The 25,043-nt window shown below is 48.9% G+C and overlaps 1 protein-coding gene across 1 annotated transcript in view; it reads right to left on the reverse strand.

Annotated features, from left to right (window-relative positions):
- Positions 1-25,043, reverse strand: part of DNMT3B (DNA methyltransferase 3 beta) — a 49,989-nt gene that overhangs the window by 13,803 nt on the left and 11,143 nt on the right. Inside the window, exons 2-9 of the mRNA XM_030826248.1 lie at positions 15,420-15,567; positions 14,468-14,529; positions 10,742-10,843; positions 8,158-8,379; positions 6,611-6,769; positions 3,914-4,021; positions 2,848-2,992; positions 70-195 (exon numbers count right to left, since the gene is read on the reverse strand). Coding sequence (XP_030682108.1) covers positions 70-195; positions 2,848-2,992; positions 3,914-4,021; positions 6,611-6,769; positions 8,158-8,379; positions 10,742-10,843; positions 14,468-14,529; positions 15,420-15,561 — 1,066 coding nt within the window. The 5' untranslated portion in view covers positions 15,562-15,567. The remainder of the gene's footprint in view (positions 1-69; positions 196-2,847; positions 2,993-3,913; positions 4,022-6,610; positions 6,770-8,157; positions 8,380-10,741; positions 10,844-14,467; positions 14,530-15,419; positions 15,568-25,043) is intronic.

The raw sequence follows: 25,043 nt of genomic DNA on the forward strand, positions 1-25,043 counted from the left end.
ACGGATCAATTTCTGATCTGCAGCGTCCTCCTCCCATCTGCCCCATGATCCCAGGTCCCCAACAATCACCTCGGCTCTGATCTTCATCCCCTCGGTCTTTGCCATTGTTATAGCAATTTGTTTTGAGGCGCTTGGGTGCGGGGCAGTAGTCAGAGGTGGCTGAGTCGTCAGCTGTGCGTCTTCGAGTCTTGTTCTCTGTGAAAGGTAATTAGACTGCAGCCGTGGCTTGGTAGGAGGGTCCAGAGAGAATGCGGGCCCAGGACAAGACCATGCTATGCCTGGGTACCAGCTGCAATTGGGGCATGACAGGGGGTCCACACTGAATGTATATGGCCCCTTGATGGGCAACTCACAACAGGAGCTCATTCAAAACCCCTTGCACCCAGGATCCTTAATACATGTTTACAAGGTTTTAAATGGCTACAACCAGGATGTAAAAATGACTCAGCTCAGAGAGCAAAGCTCAATTCAAAGCTAAAAGCCTGGCATACCCATGTCGGTGATATCTGACATGCTGGGCAGTAGGCATGGGGGGTGGCTACTGAGAACTTGAAGCTGTTGAGGAAATGAATTCTGCATTTAATGTTAATTAAAACACTGACAAGTGAGTCAACTAACTGGCTCATTAGGACTAGCCTAGACATATGAGTCCACTTTCTCAAATGCATGTTTTACGAATTTAATTTGTGTTTAACCATCTACATCTGTATTTAGTTAATAATCTGTATATACTTAATACAGATCAAGTATTTTCATTGCAAATTTAGCATCAAAATTGAGATCTGTAAAATATGTAATATGTAAAATATATAAAATAAGTGAAATTTTGAAAATAGCACTATAAATGTAGACTATCTCAGTTTTTATAATAGCTGGATATTGAAATGCTAACATCTTGGAAATTTAGCTCTAAAAAAAAAAATCATGATTTGTATTAATTTCACCTGTTCCTTTCTTGTTGCCCAGGCTGGAGTGCAATGGCGCGGATCTTGGCTCACTGCAACCTCCGCCTCCTGGGTTCAAGCAATTCTCCTGCCTCAGCCTGTTACAGGCATGCAGCACCACATCTGGCTAATTTTTGCATTTTAGTAGAGACGGGGTTTCACCATGCTGGCCAGGCTGGTGAACTCCCGACCTCAAGGGATCTGCCTGCCTCAGCCTCCCAAAGTGCTGGGATTACAGGCATGAGCCACTGCACCTGGCTTCCTTTTTTCTTTCTTTTTTGTTTTGTTTTTTGTTTATTTGTTTTTGTTTTTTGTTTTTTGAGACAGGTTCTCAGTGTGTCACCCAGGCTGGAGTGCAGTGGCATGATCTTAGCAAACTGCAGCCTGACCTCCTGGGCTCAAGGGATCTTCCCACCTCAGCCTCCACAGGCACACACCACCTCACCCAGCTAATTCTGTATTTCTTGTAGAAACAGGGTTTCACCACGTTGCCCAGGCTGGTCTTGGAACTCCTGAGCTCAAGCAATCTGCCCATCTCAGCATCCCAAAATGCTGGGAAATCCAAGAGATGGTTATTTGCATCCCAAAATGCTGGGATTATAGGCGTGAGCCACCGAGCCCAGCACTTTTTAATTTTACATAATATGGCTCCCATTCTATAAATGGGATTTTGTAAAACCCATTTGTATTTCTATTCCATCTACACGGAAAATCTTAATGGACATGGTTAAATTTGACTCTGACCCTAGGAAAGAAAATTGTACAGCCATTAAAAATCATAAGGACCCTTTAGTGACAAAATGACATCAGACAGTGCTTACAGTATTAATATTAATAAAGGGGAAAGCAGGAATCCAACTAGTGTTCAGAAAAATCTGGAAGGATGTGCAACCCAACATTAACCTGGAGGGTATTTGTGAGGGTGGGATGTGAAGGGAGAGTGGGGAGGGAGTTCAGATTGACTTTTCAAGAAATTTGATTCTTTTCCAGTGACCATTTTATATGCAAAGAAATCAGAAGAAAGTGCATAGAAAACAGGGCACAGTCAAAAGATGGGAAGGAAATACCGTATTTCCTTGATTCTAATTTCCTACTGCCTGCACGACGCACCTTCGACTTATTAACCACTTTTGAGGGGAAAACAAAACAAAACAGAAAAAACATTACATTAAATGTTTGGACCGTTTTCTTTTCTGAGACAGTCTTGCTCTGTCGCCCAGGCTTGAATGCAGTGGTGCGATCTCGGCGCACTGCAACCTCTGCCTCCTGGGCTCAAGCCAATTCTCCCACCTCAGCCTCCCGGGTAGCTGGGACCACAGGCACATGCCAAGCACACCAGGCTAATTTTTCTGTTTTTCACCATGTTGTCCCGGCAGGTCTCGATCTACTCGCCTCAAGCGATCTGCCCGCCTCAGCCTCCCAAAGCGCTGGGATTAGAGGCGTGAGTCACTATGCCTGGCCTTTAAATGTATGGATTGTAGGACAAGTCCTGGATTTCTAGAAACCAGAGTTATCTTATAATGGGAGAAATATGGTACTGGTCAAAATGTGAGCAGGTGGCATATTCTTCTTTTAACACTTTCCAGTTTTCTCAAATGAGCATAGCTTAACTATTTTTTCCTTTAATAAAAAAGGTGCTAGTCAACACTGCATCCTGACTTCAAGACAGATGTCAGATTCAATACAAATTATATGCACATGACCATCAGCAAGAAAGTGGCCAGGGAAGCCAGATAGGGCTGGCACAGCCTTCGTATGCCTGCTCCTATTTTTCCAACATTCAGAGTTGAGACCAGCTGCTAGAAAGCTGGGTGGGGTGTGGGGCAGCAGGGGTGGCTGACTCTCCCAAGAAGTGGTCCCACCAGCAGAGGCAGCGGGTGCTGCCATGGGGACTCATTCCCACCTGGTTGCGTGTTGTTGGGTTTGAGGCCCTCGATCCCAGTGGGCTTGAAGCCCCCGTGGGCCCACTCCAACATGGGCTTCAGCTGGTCCTCCAATGAGTCTCCAGGGCTGCTGGGGAAGGTCTTGCCAGCTCGCACCCTAGCTTTCTGCAAAGGCAGAGTCTGTGATGAATGGGGGGTGGGGAGGAGGTGCTCGCCAGGCCACACCCAGGGATTCCCCCAGCCGGGGCCTACATTCCCCTTCACACTGGGCCCTTTCATAGCCAGACAGCTGTCCTGGGCTGTGGTATGTTTCAGAGGAAGGAGGGGCCTGTGCAGGGAGAGGCCTCAGAAGGGGAGTTGTGGTTAAATCTTTTCACGCAGGCACCAAATAGGATCTCTTCCCCCTAGGGAATGTCAGTGGTCACCTCCCTCTCAAAAGGCAGATACATCAGAATTAACTCTACCACCAAGATATAGAAGCCCCAGCCAGCACTATCTCATCTCCTCTGTATCTTATACAAGAAGGCACTAGATTTCTTGTTTTATCTCCCTAAAGATGTGGACATTAATTTGTGTCCTACATGAAGGACCAAGAGGATTTCAGTGTCTAATGAAGCCTTTAGCAATGAGAAGAGGTTGGCTCTTAAATGCTGAACAAAGGTGGGGAAAAAAAAAAATCAAGGTGAAGGGAGAAACAGGGTGTAATGGTTCGTAGGGGATAACACAGCTCACAGACAGAAGACAGCCGGCCTCCATTGCCGTCTTGCTGTGAACTCCACCTCTCATAAGGAGGCTCTGAGGTCTCTGGAAAAGCACATTCACTGATACGAATATTGCACCCTTAACTGCCCGTGCTCTTTCCTTCTGATTCAGTTAGTGGTCCCAACAAGTGGCAGCTGGGATGTCTCAAATCCCTTTGTTGGGAGGCCCAATCCAGTGGCCATGATGTTATATTGGCATTTACCTCCTCCCTGGCCACCCTGTCCCCTCCAAACCACCCTTGGCAACACTGAGCTAGGTTTCTGCGGGTCTCTTGTTTCATCCCTGCTCTCAGGGCCTAGCCCTCATTCCCTCATCCCATGTTACCTCCAGAGCATGGTACATGGCTTTTCGATAGGAGACGAGCTTATTGAAGGTGGCCAAATTAAAGTGCTGGCTGAACAGCCCCAGTGCCACCAGTTTGTCTGCAGAGACCTAAAAGAGAAAGACATCATCAACATCCACCTACAGGTGTGTCCCAGGTGCCATGTCTATCACAATGTTGTCCATCAGATGCAGAAGATTTTCATACACTTTAACCAAGACACCATTCCTGGGGATAAAGTCCACAGATACCTATTTGAAAGGAAGGAAAGAAAAAAGCAGAAAAATAGAAATGACAGAGTCTCAACACACAGATATCCAGAACCTTGTTAGTTATGACACTTCCATTGTGGAAAAGGAGGATACACTGAATGAAGGCAATTAGGCGAACCCTGTGTTTGTATACATTTTCCAAGCAGGTGTCCCTGGTGTGGACCCCTGAGGCTCAGTTGTAATATTCTCTGTGGCTGCTCCAGCATTGAGGGTTTGCACATATTCCTTCTTTCCTAAGCATGATAATTGTTTACTCTTTACCCTTCTATTAAAATGAGTTCACTTAATGAATGTGTTTAGAAAACAGTGCTTGACACAGTCAGCACCTTTCACTTGTGATTATTTAACTTTAGTTCTTGTGATTTAATCCATATTCCACAAGTCTCCTGATGTACCAAGTCCCCAGACCAAGCATGAACTGACTGAGTTGCCAGTGAGAGAGAAAATGGCCGTTCAGGGATGCTAATCAGAACTGAAAGGCCAGACATAGTGGCTCAGGCCTATATTCCCAGCACTTCGGGAGCGGGAGATGGGAGGATCTCTTGAGCCCAGGAGTTCGACTAGCCTGGACAACACAGCAAGACCCCATCTCTACAAAAACTTTTAAGAGCCAAACACAGTGGTGTGCACCTGCAGTCTCAGCTGCTCTGTTAAGGCAGAAGGATTGCTTGAGCCCAGGTGATTGAGGCTGCATTGAGCCAAGACAGTGCCACTGCACTCCAACCTGGGTGACAGTGAGGACCTCGTCTCTTAAAAAAAAAAAAAAAAAAAAAAAGGAACTGAAAGACACAGGGAATGTTCTATTCTCCATAAAGAGTGCTCACACTCATGCAAACCTCCATTTTATCATGGGAAGCCTGACTTCCTATATGGGGGTGTGACCACCACTGGGGAGAAAATACTGTGGCTCTGGTAGGGGGGAAAAAAATCGCTCCAACACAAGTGCTGGTTCCAGCGCCCAGTGGCTCCAATACAACCCAAACAGCGCACACATGCTGAGCAGGGACTTGCCCAGGCCAGACCCAGGTCCCATATTGTCATCTCATCCCCTAATGCTGACAGCCCCACACTGCATTGTATTAGCCTCAGACTCTGTCTTGCAAAGTGCATTTTATGTCTCAATGGGGCAAAGCAATTGCAAACAATCCATCTTCCTTTCCTTGACAGAAGTTAACTGCTCTCCCATCCCTGGAAGTAGCTGCCTCCCTGCCAGCATGGGCCCAGGACTTGTCCTCCCTCTGCTGGTCACAGCAGGCAACTGCATGCAGGGGCTCTCCTACAAAGGAGACTCCACACCCAATATATTATTGTAGCCCTTGGGAAACTTCAATTCGCTCATGGCAAAGGGCCCCATGGTAGCTCAGTTCCTGGGAAAAACAATCTCTGCTTGAGGCTGAATCCCAGGAATAGACAGCCCTTCCTTCAATCCTGCCTGGCTTGCTGCTGCTGCCACTTGCCCAATGACCTTAGGCACCTAACTTAGCCTCTCTCAGGGCTCTGAGGGTAGGACTAACATCACAGGATAGGTCTGTCTGGTTAAAATCTTTGTTGAGGCCAGGCGTAGTGGCTCCCGCCTGTAATCCCAGCACTGGGAGGCTGAGGCGGGTGGATCATCTGAGGTCAGGAGATGGAGACCAGCCTGGCCAACATGGTGAAACCCAGTCTGTACTAAAAATGCAAATATTAGCAGGGTGTGGTGGCAGGTGCCTGTAACCCCAGCCACTCAGGAGGCTGAGGCAGGAGAATCGTTTGAACCTGGGAGGCGGAGGTTGCAGTGAGCCAAGATCTCACCACTGCACTCCAGTCTGGGCAACAGAGTGAGACTCCATTCTCCCCACCCCCCAAAAAAATCTTTGTTGAAAGAGTGTAAAATCAAAACAGCCTAGTTATGCCCAACACAGCTCTTCCCCAGCTAAATTTCATTACCAAGAAAGATTTTAAAAGGCTAGTATCAATCATCAAGAGACTCTGAAATCACCAAGTCTACTAAAAACCCTTTTCACAACTGATACCAGGTGACCCTAAACCCAACTGCATGCCTTTCTCTCCCCAGGGCTAAATGACAAGAGGCTGCAGCCATGCTTCCGGTCTCTTCCAGGCTTCTCCACTGAATACTTTTGGGTACCTGCTCATGTGGCCACTCCTGGCCCCTCAGAGTCCACACTGGTGATTCTGCCCCCAAAAGATAAATCTAAGAAATAACATAAAATCCAACTGCCCACGGATCCAGAACTTTCTAGCACTTTTGTCCCCTGTATGAGTGGAATCTGCTGTAGCTGGTTAACACAGCAAGTCTTGTCCTTCCTCCCAGTGTGAAGGCATAGGCTCACACATCTGCAAAAGACAATCCCAGGCCTTTGTCTTCAAAGGAAGGCAGGCAGGCACAGCCTTAGGCCTGCAGAGCCCCTTGCCCTTCCCCCGACTCACCTCGGAGAACTTGCCATCGCCAAACCACTGGACCCACCGCATGCCAGACATAGCCTGTCGCTTGGAGGTGGCCTTCCAAGACACCACCATGGCGGGCCACCAGGAGAAGCCCTTGATCTTTCCCCATACGAGGTCCCCTATTCCAAACTCCTTCCCATCCTGGAAGAACAACCACATGAAGAAATCCCAGTGAGGAGAGGCCATCCTGGGCCAAGTCCTGTCCACTCCACTGTCCCTGAGGGCAACAAAAAGCTTGCCATAAAATGCAAGATGTAGCCAGACACTGTGGCTCATGCCTGTAATTCTCAGTACTTTGGGAGAACGAGGCGGGGGGGATCGCTTGAGGCCAGGAGTTGGATACCAGCCCGGGCAACATAGCAGGACTCCATTTCCACAAAAGAATGTATAAAGTAGCTGGGCTTGGTGGTGCATGCCTATAGTCCTAGCTACTAAGGAGGCTGAGATAGGAGGATCGCTTGAGGCCAGGAGTTTGAGACTAGCCTGGGCACCATAGTGAGATCCCTTCTATACAAAGTAAAACGTAGTAATGGACATAGAAAAAAGGGATCCTAACAACACATAAATACATACACGTGTAAGGAGTCTTCATGCAGCAATGCTTGAATAAAAGCATAAACAACCTGAATTGGTTAATTAAACTATGATCCAGACCACTGGATTTATTATACAGACATGAACTTCAGGCAACTCTAGTTCTTAATAGAAGAAAAAAGCAAGTCTACAAAGGTATAATACGTACAATATATACAGTATGTGCACTCTGATGAACAGAATCACAATACGTGTTGTCAGGCCTCTGAGCCCAAGCCAAGCCATTGCATCCCCTGTGACTTGCACCTTTACGCCCAGATGGCCTGAAGTATCTGAAGAATCACAAAAGAAGTGAATATGCCCTGCCCCGCCTTAACTGATGACATTCCACCACAAAAGAAGTGAAAATGGCCGGTCTTTGCCTTAACTGATGACATTACCTGGTGAAAGTCCTTTTCCTGGCTCATCCTGGCTCAAAAACCTCCCCTACTGAGCACCTTGTGACCCCCACTCCTGCCCGCCAGAGAACAAACCCCCTTTGACTGTAATTTTCCTTTACCTACCCAAATCTTATAAAATGGCCCCACCTCTATCTCCTTTTGCTGACTCTCTTTTTGGACTCAGCCTACCTGCACCCAGGTGAAATAAACAGCTTTATTGCTCACACAAAGCCTGTTTGGTGGTCTCTTCACAGGGGCGCACATGAAATGTATAACGTATGCAGTTGCAGTCCTTACATAAATGTCATGTTGAGAAAAATCACAGTATTCACGCAGTAAATACTGGCATTTGACTTACGTCTGGGAGAGGATTAAGGTAAAGAAAGGACCGTGGTGCATATGGAAGATACTTAGAATTCAAACATGTCAATTATTACAATTACAAAACTTCTAACAACTGTTGTCGCTCTATGTTACCAACAGTAGCAGGTAACTGGTTTTTCCCCGTGTTCAGGGTCCTCAGTCACCCTGGGCAGGAGCCCCTCTCGGCCATACCTGATACTCTGAACTGTCTCCATCTCCACTGTCTGCCTCCACCTGCGGGGACTCCATGCCCCCCTGCTGGCTGTCCTGGGCTAGGCGGGCGTAGGGGGTACTGCTGCTCTGGGGCGTCCCATGTGTGTCCTCTGTGTCGTCTGTGAGGTCGATGGTAAGGTAAGAGCTGGGAGGGGACGGCCATGGCGTTCCTGTCGATGCTGTTGCCCGCCGTCTCAGGGACTGTGGACAGAAGGACACATAGTTTGGGCCAGAGCAAAGGATGTCAGTGTCCAGAGACCAACGGCACCCCCATATGCCTCCTAGGCAAAAAGAAAGAGGAAAGACCGAAGTTAAAGAGAACAGAGACCGCTGAAGAAACTTTTCCAGGAACATGTATCCCTTAAGAGGTGGGAGAAAGTCATTGTAGCTGTCCCAGAGACAGAGACAGAAAGATGACAAAGGCACAAATGATGGGTAATGACAAGGGACTCTCAGAGAGTAAAGTGTTGCCATACCCACTAGGGTTGCCTCAAGACAGGTGAAGAAGACATGAGGGAGAAGACAGTTCTGGAAGTCAGTGTTTTCTACCTTGTTTCCAAGTTACAACAAGAACCAAGTCAACAGGGAAAGCTTCCATTCCCAACAGAGTGTCATCTGAGATCAGACCAGGAGAGAAGCCAACCGGCTTACAGGAAGCTTACCCAGGAGAGGAAAGAAAAAGCAAGAACCTGAAAAGCAGTGTGAAAAAAGGACACAGATTATCCACCAGCCACAGCCAGTAGTGCAGTGAGTAAGGCATATCTCCCAGTTAGAGACTGGGGGCAGGGGTCTGGGCATCTGGGAAACCAACCCTGGTAGCCGGGAACTCCACAGGGGACTCGTCCACATGGTTGCGGCCCTGCCGGCCTCGGGTGGAACGTGGGGAAGGCCTGTGCCTCTCCCGGCTGGAGACACTGTTGTTATTTCGAGTTCGGACCTGGAAGCAAGAGAGGACACTCACTGGGCCTTAGGTGACTGGAGGCCTGGGGTCTGGCGGGGCCAGGAGGATTAGGCCTTGAGGTGGCCAAGGAGACCTGGTAACCAGCTTCAGGACAACTGGAAGTGAACAGGTGATGAGGTGGGACTCTGGACTGAGTCCAGCCAGAATTCCCCAGTTCTTGGAATAGAGGTGTAGGGTGGCCAGCTAGGCTGCCCGACAATTCCCAGCAGGTCCTGCTCTGCCTGTCACAGCAGACAGACTTGGCCAGCTGAAATGGCACCTGCCAACTGGGATTGAAAAATGAAAATCTTGCCAAGCGCAGTGGTTCATGCCTGTATACCCAGCACTTTGGGAGGCCAAGGCGGGCAGATCACTTGAGATCAGAAATTCGGGATCATCCTGGATAAAATGGTGAAACCCCATCTCCACTAAAAATGCAAAAATTAGCAAGGCGTGGTGGTGGGTGCCTGTAGTCACAGCTACTCAGGAGGCTGAGGCAGGGAGGCAGAGGTTGCAGTGTGCTGAGATCACGTCACTGCACTCCAGCCTGGGCAACAGAGTGAGACTGCATCTCAAAAAACAGAAAAAAAAACAAAAAAACAAAAAACAAAGAAAGAAAAATTCATGTTCACTCTAAAACAAACTTTTATGTCAAAGAAGCATAAGGCCAATTACTGGGTTCAGGAAGGTACCAGATCATCAAGATGGAATAGAATTCCTTAGGCTCTATGTTCATTTTCAAAAATGGCATGAATTTGGTTGTTGCAGAACCTGTGTGGAAATTCTGCATAGAGGAGTTGATGTTTAACCTCAGGTAAGTTGCTAGAATCTTCTCTCATCTCCACAAAGGGGATGATACAGACCATATCCTGGGAAGGGAAGACTGTAACCCACACCTGGGATAGTAACTGTCAGTCTGGTCTCTGAAGGGCTGGATGACCATAAGCAATAACTGCCTTCCCATTGCCATACCTCAAAACTCTGAGCCACAAAATCCACCCACAGAAGTGGTGGACTCCCTAGGTCATGAGCAGCTGAGCCATCCACCCTGCAAACTCTATCACCCTTAGGCACCTCCAAGAGTGTTACAAGAAAGAACTTAAAAACCACCTGAAAGAAATGGCACATACAGAAAACCGTCCAGCCGGGCGCAGTGGCTCACGCCTGAAATCCCAGCACTTTGGGAGGTCAAGGTGGGTGGATCACCTCAGGTCAAGAGTTCGAGACCAGCCTGGCCAACATGGTGAAACTTCATCTCTACTAAAAATACAAAAACTGGCCGGGTATGGTGGTAGGTGCCTGTAGTCCCAGCTACTTGGGAGGCTGAGGCAGGAGAATCGCTTGGACCCAGGAGGCAGAGGTTGCAGTGAGCTAAGATCGCGCCATTGCACTCCAGCCTGAGCAACACAGCGAGACTCTGTCTCAGAAAGAAAAAAAAAGAAAAAAGAAAACCCTCCAACAACAGTCCAAGAGCCTTATTTATATTTTCTAGTTTCAAAATATTTTTTCATCACCTTCTCTCTTAAAAGCTCCCCTAGGGAGCCATGCTATGTATGTAGCATGCTATGTATGCTATGTAGAGTGGTGGCCACAAGTGCTTTGGCTCGGGGTGTGGCTACTTACAGCTGGGCTTTCTGACCGAGTCCTGGTTTCCCGGAAGAGCTTTGGCATCACTGGGGTGTCAGAGCCATCCCCATCTTCCCCGTCGCCATCGCCTGTCAAGTCCTTTATAAGGAAACATGATGAACATGATGAAGACCCCAGGGTATCAGCAAGTCAAAGAAACAAGGCAACTGCAGTATGCAAGACTGATCATCTGTGCCTGGCAGGGAGACCGGGTCACTCATCACAACACACCGCATATGGGTGCAGACACAGGCCAACCACGACAGATGCTCCAGAGGCAATGGCATGAAACCTGCACCATGTCATCAGGGCTTCCTCGTGCAGGCCTCACACCTCACACCAAAACCCAACATAAGCCAAAGACAAAAGCTGAAGCAGCGAGCAGCTAGGTCTGGCTGGAGTGTTAAGCACTTGCCTTCACTCACCAACTGTATGGCTTTGAGTCCATTTCCCTCATTTTAAAATTAGAATAACAGTACTTCCCTCATAGCACAACAGGGTTACATTAAGAATCAAATAATATGCCGGGTGTGGTGGCTCATACCTGTAATCCCAACACTTTGGGATTCTGGGGCAGACTGAGGTCACCTGAGGTCACCAGACCAGCCTGGCCAAGAAGGTGAAACCCTGTCTCTACTAAGAATACAAAAATTAGGCCGGGCGCGGTGGCTCACGCCTGTAATCCCAGCACTTTGGGAGGCCGAGGCGGGCGGATCACGAGGTCAGGAGATCGAGACCACTCTAGCTAACACGGTGAAACCCCGTCTCCACTAAAAATACAAAAAATTAGCCAGGCGAGGTGGCGGGCGCCTGTAGTCCCAGCTACTCGGGAGGCTGAGGCAGGAGAATGGCGTGAACCCCAGGGGACAAAGCCTGCAGTGAGCCGAGATCACGCCACTGCACTCCAGCCTGGGCGACTACGAGCCTCTGTCTCAAAAAAAAAAAAGAATACAAAAATTAGGCCAGGCGTGTAATCCCAACACTTTGGGAGGCCAATGCGGGTGGATCACCTGAGGTCAGGAGTTCAAGACCAGCCTGGCCAATATGGCGAAACCCTGTCTCTACTAAAAATACAAAAATTAGCAAGGCATGGTGGCATGTGCCTATAATTCCAGCTACTCATACTTAGGAGGCTGAGGAGTATCGCTTAAACCTGGGAGGTGGAGGTTACAGTGAGCCGAGATTGCGCCACTGCACTCTAGCCTGGGGAACAAGAGTGAGGCTCCATCTAAAAAAAAAAAAAAAAAAATACAAATACAAAGTTAGCTGGGCACAGTGGCACATGCCTGTAAGCCCAGCTACGTGGGAGGCTGAGGCAGGAAAATTACTTGAACCTGGCAGGCGGAGGTTGCAGTGAGCCAAGATCGTGCCATTGCACTCCAGCCTGGGCGACAGAGCAAGACTCTGTCTCAAAACAAAACAAAAAGAAATGTGTGGGCAAGATATTTCATTACTGTTAGTGGTAACTAGCTACCAGAAACAACAGTGCTGAGCCTCTGATCCTGCAGCTGCCCTAATTCCTCCCAGGGCTTGTGTTCCTCACCTTCTGAATCCCCTAAGTAGGTTGGCCACCACCAAGAGAATGGAAGCTGAGGGTGAGTTTTCATTGCCCAGGACTTTTATGACTGATACTGGCTCTGAGCAAAACCAACCCAACTGACAAACTCTACTAAGAATAATTAGGAAACAGACAGTGTCAGTAAAGGAAGGAACACAAAACATGATGGGAAAGATCCAACCTTGGAAAAGTAAATGAAGTAGAAAGCTTGATAATGTAGCAAGTCTTAAAAGATATAATTGTTTGAAATTCATTAACATAAGCTTAGACAAGTTTCTTCCAGCTTGTAAAAAAATTCCTTGAGCCCACATAATCCTAACATCAAAACCACAGATACATTTAAAGAAATAAAATCGGCCAGGTGTGGTGGCTCATGCTTGTAATCCCAACACTTTGGGAGGCCAGGACAGGTGGATCACTTGAGGCCAGGAGTTCGAGACCAGCCTGGCCAACATGGTGAAACCCCATCTCTACTAAAAATACAAAAAAATTGGCTGGGTGGTGCATTGCCTGTAGTCCCAGCTACTCGGGAGCCTGAGGCAGGGGAATCGCTTGAGCCTGGGAGGCGGGAGGTTGCAGTGAGCAGAGATCGTGCCATTGTACTCCAGCCTGGGCAACAGACTTCATCTCAAAAATAAATGAATAAAAAAATCATATACCTATTTCATTCATGAATACATGAATAAAATCAACTTCAAAATGCACCATGACCAAGTTGGACTCATTCCAGGAATAAAAAGACAGTTTGCTATACAGTAGCCTCCCCTTATCCAGGGGGGATACATTCAAGACCCCCCATGGCTGCCTGATACCTTGGAAGATGGAACCCTGTATGTGCTCTGTTTTTGTCTATATCTACATACCTATGATAAAGTTTAATTTATAAATTAGGCACAGATTAATAACTAATAATAAAATAGAGCAATTACAATATACTGTTAATAAAAGCCATAAGAATGTGGTTTCTCTCTCAAAATATCTTCTTGTACTCTGTTCAGGGTTAATCTGTCCTTCCATGGTATATGACCTGGTGTCTTCCTCCTTTGCACTTTCATGAATGTAGGTTCTATCAGACATCATCTTCTGGAGGAGTCTAGTTTCACTGCAGTCTTAGTTTTGGATGGTTTCCTTTCTTAATCAACTTCAACTCCTCTGAAAATGTAGCAGCAGCTTTTTCATTGGCAAATGCAGCCTCTCCAGTCATTTTTATAGTTTTCAGTAGAAACCTATTCTTGAATCTATGTAACCATCCCTTACTTGAAGTAAATGGTTTGGTGTCAGGGGATCCCTTGCTATAGGCTCAATGCTTCCTGGCACAAAGCACTGCTGTCAATCAGAACACATTTCTGTTCATGACTTCCACCTATAAATTTAATGCCTTTTCCATCTTAACTACACACTTATCACACAACATGGCCATAACTTTTGCAGTTTGAGGTGCAACAGTAAAACTAGTGTGAATTTATTTTTCCTTCTTCATGATTTCACGGCTGGAAGATTTGTTCTTACCACAGATCTAACAACTTCAGCATATGATTTCTTCTTTCCTTTTTGAGAACTTCCACTTTTTCACTTAAACGAAACACTTCATGGCTTCTCTTTGGCATAACTGAATTGCCAGCATCATCATCCTGCACTTTGGGGCTGTTATTAAGTAAAACAAGCATTACTTGAACACAAGCACTGTGATGCTGCGACTGATCTGATCACAGAGACGGCTACAAGTGACTAACAGGCAGGTTAGCGCCTAAGCGTCAAGATGTTGGACAAAGACAGGACTGATCCTGGGCAGGACGGAGCAGGACAGCGTGAGATTCCATCATGCTACCAGAATGGCACTCAATTTAAAATGTATAAATTGTTTATTTCTGAGATTTACCATTTAATATTTTCCATTTAATACTTTCAGATGGCAGTTGACTGCAAGCAACTGAAATTGTGGGAAGCAAAATGGCAGACAAGAGGGGACTACCATATTAGAGATTTATCAATGTAACTGATCATCCATATTGAAAAAATAATGCCAAATATATGCAGAAAGCATCTAGCTCGACAACCCTCCATACATTTGCAGATGCCAGTTTTTATGGGGCTCAGGTTGCCCACGTGATGAAAGCCAAAGACAAAGTCCCTGAGCCCTGGAAAAGGGAGAGCAGAGACCATACCTGCGTGTAGCTTAGCAGACTGGACACCTCCCTCTTGGAGAGTCGCGAGCTTGATCTTCGGCCTGTAGAGGAAACAGCCAGGGGTCTGTTTTGTGGGGGCAGGCACCAGCCTGGGGATCGGCCTTGTTGATAGGGGCTTTTCTCCGTGGCGTGGCCTGGGATCTCCCCTACACTATTGTCAGCCACAGGGATTTGCTCTCAGTCCCTCCGTATTGCTCATCTTCTCCATTGATTTTATTCATAAGACAACAGAGCCCTGGGTCAGGCACGCGACAGGACCCAAAACAACACTGAAGTTACCAAGAAGGGGAGCCCTCCGATTCCTTCCAGCAGGGTGCTGCCCATCCAGGGACCACTAACTACATTTCCAGGAACAATTCACTGCCTGCTGTGTCAGCCGCTTCTCAAGTGCTCCCATGTAGAGTGTGGCTATTGTGGGGAACAATGCAGAAATAGAACCCTTTCACGCTCGCAGGAAGTTCCATAGGATGGCACAGCTGAGAGGACAATGCCGGGCTTTCCAACCCAGCTGGGGCGGGATCCCAAGTGAGCTGGCTGGAGCTGCTCAGGGCAGGGTGGAAAGGAAGCACACTCCAGACCTCCCCCTCCCGACCCCAGCCCAGCTCTGAGTGGGGAGAGGGTCCCACTGCAGAAGGGCTCTCCGACGGCCCATGCCGAGACCACCCCTGTCATGACTGGCAGAGGACAAGGAACCATCACCCTTGTGTGAGGCTCAGAGTCCCAGCTGAGATGAGAGTCCCAGCGGGGAGGCCAAGGGCTGCGGGCAGGCGTGAAGGGCTCGAGCCTGCATCCCTCCTTGCTAGAGCTTTCTTCCCTCCCGGGGAATTGTGGTGGAGGTTGTCAGAGACTCTCCCCAAAGCCTCCAGTGGTCTGCAGTGACCGCTCACTGTGTCAGCGCCTGACACCACCCCAGTCCCCACTGCCCAGCCACCTCTGATCTCCGGGGTGCGGATAGCCTCCAGGATCGGGGGCGAGTCGGAGGACTGGTCGCTGCAGGCCCCGTTGACGAGGATCGAGTCTTCCCTCCCGCCGGCGTCCTCCTCTCCATTGAGATGCCTGGTGTCTCCCTTCATGCTTTCCTGTGGGAGAAGCCAGAATGGGTGGGGTGGAAGGGAAGCAGGGACACGAGAGGGGCAGTGTTCCCCCAGACACCCCGCCATGGGCTCTATGTTCTCAGGCCAAGGCCCCAGGATGCATTCTCAGGGTGATGCTCTTGCCCAAGTACCCCACCCAGGCTGCCCCTCATAGCCTCCCCCTCACCAAGCTCGGAGGCTCAGGACTTGGTTCCATGTGGACAGGCTGTCCCGAAGGCTCAGATGCCAGCACCCAGGACAGAGTGGGGAGGCCAGGGCTGGGGTCTCAGGCTCAGACTGCTCTGTGCAATTAGCCGGCCCCTTCAAACAATGCCATTTAGGACCTGCCTGTCCCGGCCCGTCTGCCGCCAGCCTCTGTCCCCTCTGGCCCTGGCCCCCTCTCCCTGCTCAGCCTCTGCAGGGGCTCAGGAAGCCAGTGCATTATTTTCCCTCCTGACCCCTTTGTTTGCTCTCTCCCTTCCCCTCAATCTCCAGGTCCTCTTCCCACCCACCCCCTCCTCCCCCACAGAACCGCTTCTCTCCTCTCCATGGCAGCACAAGCCCCGCCTCACCCCATCCTCCAGGGCCCATTGGTCTGCTGGCCTGTCGCTCACTCCCCTCCTCCCTCACCAGCTGGGGCTCAGAGTCCCAAGTTCCCAAGGAGGGAAGGATGGAGGCACAGGCAGAAAGCCTGGGGGCAGTTACCAGGAGGGGGACTCCCCAGATCCATTGTAGCCTCACCCTCACCTCTGGGACTTGGCCTCCCCACTGCTGCCCCTCCTGGTCAGGTAAATCAGCTAACACACAGGGCCAGGGCCACACTGATGGGTTGGCAGGCTGTATGACCTCTGGGCTGGCCCATTGCCTGCAACATTATGGGCACATAGATTTTGTTGGATGCAAGAACCTGTATCTCCCCCTAGGGAGACTGGGGAGCTCATCTTCTAGAAAAAGAAAACTGACATACAGACTAGGTTATTCTCCAAGGTCATATAGCCCATCTAAGAGGTGGGGCCAGGATTAGATAGAGAACCAGTAAAAAAACTCCAGGACATAAATGCCAGCTGAAACCGAGTTTTCCAAGTCACTTGCCTTTGCTTTTTGTTCCACCTTTGGTTGGCAAAAATATTATAAAAGCCTAGGCATAATGAGACCTCCAGGCTCCCATCCCTGAGCCACAAACAGCTCCAGGTCACTCACACCACACCCTTCTGTCCTGGAGCCGTGCCTGGGAAAAGCTTCCCCAATAAGCTGCTGCCCATATGCACTGGGCCTCCCTGCCTCCGGGCTCCATCGTGGAGACATACCAGCCCCTGCCAGACAACCCATGCTAGCCTCGCAGTTTATCTTCTGTCTGTCCATCCATCCATCCATCTATCTTAAGAGACAGGGTCTCACTTGGTCACCCAGGCTGGAGTGCAGTGGCGTGATCACGGCTCCCTGCAGGCTTCAACTCCCAGGGTTTGAGTGATCCTCAGGCTGGGCCCACAGGTGTGTGCCACCAGGTGTGGCTAATTTTTTGTAGAGACAGAGCCTGGCTATTTGCCCAGGCTGGCCTCAAACTCTTGGCCTCAAGGGATCCTCCCACCTCAGCATCTCAAACCAGGGTACCTTCTAGAAGCCACGCCTTGTATTACGGGCCCCGAGCTGCACTGGCGCCACTGGCATCGCCCACCAGGGGGCGCCATGAGCTCAGTCCGATGAGCCCAGTGGCGCCCCCAGGCAGAGATGCAATCTGTGGTGGGAGCTCCCGATTCCAGACCCTGCACCTGCCCATTGCATGGGGCAACTGGACCTCTGCTGCTACTCCCTGTGTGGCCCAGGAGCCACGCAGGCTACAGTACCATCACCTGAGAGCTGGTTGGAAGAACTGTTGGAACTGGGAGCTGGCTGGAGAAATCTCCGGCACTAAGCTAGATGTCCTGAAGCAGGATTTTCTTTTTTCTTTTTTTTTTTTTTGGGAAGAGTCTCCCTCTGTCGCCAGGCTGGAGTGCAGTGGTGCGACCTCTGCCAGGCTGGAATGCAATGGCGCGATCTCAGCTCACCACAACCTCTGCCTCCCAGGTTCAAGCGATTCTCCTGCCTCAGCCTCCTGAGCAGCTGGGATTACAGGCGCATGCCACCATGCCCAGCTAATTTTTGTATTTTTAGTAGAGATGGGTTTCACCATGTTGGCCAGGATGGTCTCGATCTCTTGTCCTCGTGATCCGCCCACCTCAGCCTCCCAAAGTGCTGGGATTACAGGCGTGAGCCACCGCACCCGGCCTGAAGCAGGATTTTCACAAGACATTTTAACACACACAAGTCATGCCTGGGTGATTAATATGCATGTTAAAGCAGCATTGTTCAGATTATAAACATGTGTGCTGATACATAGCACCTAGGCTTTCTGTGCCTCACATGATCCCGGGTGTGTGTCAGCACCTGTTAAGGAATTTCCCCTACCAAGGACAGGGGACATGCCTGAATCAGACCAATCAGCTGCTTCTCAGCCCTTTTTCTCCCAAGCTCTGACCCGGAAGAACAGGCTGGCTGACCTATGGCCAGTTCCTATGAGACAAAGTGGCCAGAATCCCAGGAAAGCTGCTGGAGTGTCGGTTCAGAATAATCATTAATTTCAAGCGTTTCACCTCAGGCCAAATCAGTGAACAAAGTAACCTAGTGGGCCTGGCATAGAGTGGGAGGTGGGGCTACCTGGTGTACCTGGTGTCTCCAGGAGGGTCCACCTCCCCAAAGTGCTCTGGGGGGTTTGTGGCCAGGAGCTGGCAGCAGACCAGAGGCCTGGACTGAAGGATGTGACCTCCTTTGCCTTCATCCAGGGCCTGAGGTTCTAATGTGTGCTGGGTTTTGCAGGCAACATTGAACCCCAGTCCTCAGACAGCCCCTAACTGGGTCAACAAGAAGCCAGACAGGAGTCTCACCTCCTAGACAGACCCAGGCTGACAATGACTAACCACCCTGGGCCTTCCCCCAGGGCCTCAACAGTGCCAACTGGCCACCAGCCTACCCAACGTGTGGGCAGCACACTTTCCAAAACCCGTATCTCAACTTTCAGGAAAAGCCTCAAGCCCCTAGAACAAGACTTGAGGGTACTGGAGAGACAGTCCAGGAAGAATACCCACAATAAATGGCACTAGCTACCTGGGTGCCCCCCAGTAGCAAACTGAGCGCTTAAATACACTTTCTTCTCATTGCATAATTCAATGTGATTTCATTTAAAATTCCTTCTGTTTTTATCACGACCCTACGTTTGCAGTGAAATTAATTACCCTCATTGCCTTATAGCCACAGCTGTGTAGACAGCACACACCAACTTCAGAACCTGCACCCGTGACTAAAGATGCCCAGCTCAGTTCCTCCCCCACCCCCCCTTCAGTCTACACACAGGCCAAGACAATCTAGCCTCGAGGCATGTGCTGCTGTGTTCTCTCAGACTGGAAGCCCTCCCCAACTCCCTACACCTCCTGCTTCCTTTCTCAGACCTCAAAACCCACAGCTCAAAATCCAGGAATAAAAGCTTCTCTCCTAGGCCTTTCCTCCCACATATATAAATATATAAAAATCCCCCCTAATAATAAGGTCATCTTTTTTTCAGTGCTTACTATGTGTGTCAGGCACTGTTTTGGCTTTACTTATCTTAACTCATTTAATCTTTAAATGTGGTAAGTACTGTTATTCCTGTTTTGCAGATGGAGAATCCGAGACAGAGACTGACATACTACCTCCTTAATCAATATATAGGGAAAGTAAATAACATACAAATTTAACTACATGTTCTTAGAATCAGGACAAGAGAAATTAAATTAGCATCAGGTGTGTACTGGTGGATACAAATCTCCCCCACCTCTTTCTATGTATCTCACTGACTTCATGATTCAAGGCTGGCATTTGCAGATAACACGGCCCCCATCACAAGCCAACTGCTTTATCTAATATGACCTATCCAGAGTGGCGGACATGCTGGATTTAGAACTGCATCATCCCACACTGCCACTTTAACATCAAGTAGCTAACAGTTCCCAGGGCCCTACTTACTGTAGGCTGAACACTGTCTACCACCATGGATTTTTTTTCTTTTTTTAAGATCAAGTCTCACTCTGTCACCTGGGCTGGAGTGCAGTGGCGTGATCTCGGCTCACTGAACCTCCACCTCCCGAGTTCAAGTGATTCTCCTGCCTCAGCCTCCCGAGTAGCTGGGATTACAGGCTTGCACCATCATGCCTGGCTAATTTTTGTATTTTTAGTAGAGACGTGGTTTCGCCATGTTGGGCAGGCTGGTCTCAAACTCCTGACCTCAGGTGATCTACTCGCCTTGGCCTGGGATTACAGGCATAAGCCACCGCACCCAGCCTGTCTGCCACCTCTTTTAACCCCCACCCCATCCTGGGGCAGGTCTTATTATCCCCCTGCCTTCAACAGGCTCAGATGAGTTAAGTCACCCAGAGAAGTGGCAGTGCCAAATCTCATGCCCAGGCAATCCAGGGCAAGTGCCTGGAATTGCCGTAACTGAGACAGACAGACAAGAATTACAGAAGTTATGAACAATGCATCACCTATCCCAGGGATGAAGGGAGCTTCGTGGCTGGGACATGATATACCAGCTGAGCGTTTCCCTTCACAGGAGGTGGCTGCCTAACCTTGTGATGAGAGGTGAACTCTGACCCTTTCCCAGAGGCTGGGATCCAGCGTGTGATTCAGGGTGGGCAGCAGTGCTGGGTGGGCCCACCCACAAGGTTCTCCCCGAGGGGCCTTCCTCATTAGTGCAGCAGGGTGCCTGTGCCCCGACTGAACCAGGTCTGATGTACTCAAATGCAATGTGGCAGACAGAGGGGTAGGTGGCACCCCCAATTAGACTCAGAGGAGGCTCAGGGACTCACCCCAACCCAGCAATACTGCTGAGAACTGATGTCACTCATTTCCTCCAGGCTGACACCAGCAGCAGAGCTGTTTCAGAGCACTTCGTAAATGTTAATTGCATTAATTAAACCTCACAATGCAGGAAGGGGGGTCACTTTGGTATCTATCCCAACCCCTGGGGTGCAGTAAAAAATTAAAAACTAAAATCCTACATTTAGTGGAGAGCATTGATTTAAAGAAAAAATAAATAAAAATTCCACCTCCACAGCCTATGTTAGAGAAATCTAGGGCCAGGTACTGTGGCTCAAGCCTGTAATCCCAGCACTTCGGGAGGCTGAGGTGGGTGGACCACCTGAGGTCAGGAGTTCAAGACCAGCCTGGCCAACGTGGTGAAACCCCATCTCTACCAAAAATTAAAAAATTAGGCCAGGTGCGGTGGCTCACGCTTGTAATCCCAGCACTTTGGGAGGCCGAAGCGGGCAGATCACTTGAGGCCAGGAGTTCGAGACCAGCCTGACGAACATGGTGAAACCTGGTCTCTACTAAAAATACAAAAAAAAATTAGCCAGTCATGGTGGTGGGCTGGTGTAATCCCAGCTACTCAGGAGGCTCGGCAGGAAAATCTCTTGAACCTGGGAGGTGGGGGTTGCAGTGAGCAGATTGCAGTGAGGTTGAGATCGTGCCACTGTACTCCAGCCTGGGCGACAAGGGGGAGACTCCATCTCAAAATAGAAAAGAAAAAAGAAAAGACAAGACATGACAAGACATGGGAGACCCCAGAAAGACTGGAGCATGGGAAGGAGCAAGGGTTGAAAAATCACCTATCAGGTACAATGTTCACTCTTTGGGTAATGGATACACCAGAAGCCCAATCCCCACCAGTAAGTAATATACCCATGCAACAAACAAGCACATGTACTCCTTCAATCTAAAAAAAAAAAAAAAAAAAAAAAAGCCAGGCGCGGTGGCTCAGGTCTGTAATCCCAGCACTTTGGGAGGCCAAGGTGGGCAGATCACAAGGTCAGGAGATCGAGACCATCTTGGCTAACATGATGAAACCCCGTCTCTACTAAAAACACAAAAAATTAGCCGGGCATGGTGGTGGGCGCCTGTAGTCCCAGCTACTCGTGAGGCTGAGGCAGGAGAATGGTGTGAACCCAGGAGGCAGAGCTTGCAGTGAGCGGAGATTGCGCCACTGCACTCCAGCCTGTGTGTCAGAGTGAGACTCTGTCTCAAAAAAAAAAAAAAAAAAAAGAAAAAAAAAAGACACCATAAAACAATGCAGTAGGCTGTAAAAGTTAAGCCCAGGGAGGGACACCACACCTAGGTGAAGTAGAGAGCGGGAAGGATCCAGGCAGCACGGACAGCACATCCAAAGGAAAGGGGGCCAGACTCAGGCTGTCCACACTAGTGGCAGCAGCAGAACACATGACAGAACACAAGGTCCCAGTACTGTGCTTTTGCTGTGTCGGATAAGGAACTTACCCTAAATTCCAGAAAACATCAGATTTACAGGAAAGCAGCAAAAAAAAAAAAAAAAAACACTGCCAGGTGCAGTGGCTCATGCCTGTAATCCCACCACTTTAGAAAGCCGAGGCTTAGGCCGGGCGCGGTGGCTCACGCTTGTAATCCCCGCACTTTGGGAGGCCGAGGCGGGCGGATCACGAGGTCAGGAGATCGAGACCACGGTGAAACCCCGTCTCTACTAAAAATACAAAAAATTAGCCGGGCGTGGTGGCAGGCGCCTGTAGTCCCAGCTACTCGGAGAGGCTGAGGCAGGAGAATGGCGTGAACCCGGGAGGTGGAGCTTGCAGTGAGCCGAGATCGCGCCACTGCACTCCAGCCTGGGCGACAGAGCGAGACTCCGTCTCAAAAAAAAAAAAAAAAAAAAGAAAGCCGAGGCTTGAGCTTGGGCTCAGGAGTTCAACGCCAGCCTGGGCAACACAGCAAGACCTCTTCTCTATTAAAATATTTCTTAAAATTAGCTGAATGTGTTGGCCTGCCCCTGTAGTCCTAGCTACTCGCCTGTAGTCCCAGCCCATCGGAGGCTGATGAGGAATGATCACCTAAGCCTGGGAGGTTGAGGCTGCAGTAAGCTATTGTTATGCCACTGCACTCTAGGCCCAGTGATAGCACAAGACCCTGTTATCAAAAAAAAAAAAAAAAAAAAAGCCCAATATTTCTCTCAAACCCCAGTTTTATAATCTGTGAAATAAAGTAACCCACCCAATTCAGTGGGAAGTTGGTACCAAGGACCCCTGCATAGATGACACAGTCATGATACCTGAAGTCACTTATTCTCATGTGCCATCTTGCTACCCACCACAGCACCACCCCACAAGGCCAATCAAGAAGTATCCACCCCATCACCCTCCACAATTCAGAATGCATTTGGGGAACTGCTCAGTGCCTCTAGGTCATGAGTACATGTACCACTGTCATCCTACAGTATAAGCTGGGCCCTTGGCATAAGCAGAATTATCAGAAGAGTGTGTCCATACAAAAAATTAACTGGGCGTGGTGGCACACACCTATAGTCCCAGCTATTCGGGAGGCTGAGGCAGGAGAATCGCTTGAACCCGGGAGGCGGAGGTCGCAGTGAGCCACTGCACTCCAGCCTGGGCAACAGTACAGGCTCAGGCTCCGTCTCGGAAAAAAAAAAAAAAAAAAAAGCCAGGTGCGGTGGCTCACGCCTGTGATCCCAGCACTTCGGGAGGCCGAGGAGGGCAGATTACCTGAGGTCAGGAGTTCAAGACCAGCCTGACCAACATGGAGAAACGCCGTCTCTATTAAAAATACAAAATTAGCCAGGGTGGTGGCACAAGCCTGTAAAACCAGCTACTCAGGATCACGCCATTGCACTCTAGCCTGGGCAACAAGAGCGAAACTCCATCTCAAAAAAAAAAAAAAGTGTGTGTCCAAACAGGGAAAAACCAGACAAGTGGCTATCTGCAGACTGTGCATGACACCAAAATATACTCGGATGTTTGTCAGCGCATTGGAATAAAATCATGTCATTACCTTTTAGATAAGTAACAGGAAAAAAAAAAACTAGGACCATAAAGATCTGAAAAGATGACAGTAACTTTAGAGTCTAAACTTTTTGCCCTTTATACAGAAATCACAAACACCCAGCCCCTTCCCCTATATACACTTTGAGAACCCCTTGAAGGATGTGGCAGCCCCAAGGAGTGGTCAATGGTAACTCAGAGAATGAGGGGCAGCATTGGAGCAGAATCCTAGGCACTGCCATGCCCAATTCCTGTGGCCACCTACCCCTTGGCAAAATCAGAGCCAAGGGCCCTGTCCCCTCCTAAGAGGGCAAAGGAGGTCAATATTCTGGAAAGAGACCCCCTCAATCTTGGCCCTTCCCTCACAGTGGGCTGCACCTGTGGCTTCAACTAAGAACGCCTTAAATCTCAAGTCTACATAGCTACACAGTATTTAGTCATCTTAAGCCTAAATACCTACACAGCAGGGATACTGGTTCAGTCTTTGGGATAGTAATCTTGACTGTGTCATCTAAAATGCCTAATATCTATACCCTGTTACACGGGATTCTACTGCTCAGAAACCACCCAGTTCAAAGCTCTCGCCAAGGCCTCTGTGCAAGGGGGTCGCTGCAGTCCCATTTGTCATAGCAAACACTGCAATCAAATCACAGTCAAGAGGACTGGTTAACTAAATTACCTGCTTCCACAATAGGGGGCAAAGAGTGCAGTACTTATTGTTAGACAAAGTTATGTAAAGTGAAAACAAGAAGCCTGCATAATACAGTATCAATTATTAATGTTTAAGCCATTTCTCTCCAGCATTTCTTCTCTAACTATAAAAATTCATACTCAGAAGGAAGGTTTGGGGGTTAACTACCTTAAGCCCATATAACTTTTACAATCAGAAAACATATAACTCACCTCTCTAAGAAACATTTATTTGAATTAGGCCACTCAGGTTTAATCAACATAATTATTTGATTATTTGTATATGGTATGAGGTAGGGAGCTAATATTTTTCCCCGTAAGTAAAGCCAGACACCTATGAATACATCCCAACTCTATATCTTATTTGAACTTCCCATATATGTGTAGTATGTTTTGAGGCTCAGTTATCTGTTTGGTATTTATCCTTTACCACTCCTTTTTTTTTTTTTTTGAGATGGAGTCTTGCTCTGTTGCCCAGGCTGGAGTGCAATGGCATGATCTCGGGTCACTGTAACCCCTCCACCTCCTGGGTTCAAGTGATTCTCCTGCCTCAGCTTCCTTGGGATTACAGGTGCGTGCCACCATGCCCGGCTAATTTTTGTATTTTTAGTAGAGATGGGGTTTCACTATGCTGGCCTTGAGCTCCTGAACTCAGGCGATCTGCCCACCTAGGCCTCCCAAAGTGCTAGGATTACAGGCGTGAGCCACTGCACCCAGCCATTGCCACTACTTTTAATCACTACAACTGCTAGAGCAAGCCTGCAAGCCTTATTGAAAAGTTCATTTTCGAGGCCGGGCGTGGTGGCTCACGCTTGTAATCCCAGCACTTTGGGAGGCCGAGGCGGGTGGATCACGAGGTCAGGAGATCCAGACCACGGTGAAACCCCGTCTCTACTAAAAATACAAAAAATTAGCCGGGCGTGG

The sequence above is a fragment of the Nomascus leucogenys genome, chromosome 13, assembly GCF_006542625.1.
Source record: "Nomascus leucogenys isolate Asia chromosome 13, Asia_NLE_v1, whole genome shotgun sequence".
Classification (NCBI taxonomy): Eukaryota; Metazoa; Chordata; class Mammalia; order Primates; family Hylobatidae; genus Nomascus; species Nomascus leucogenys.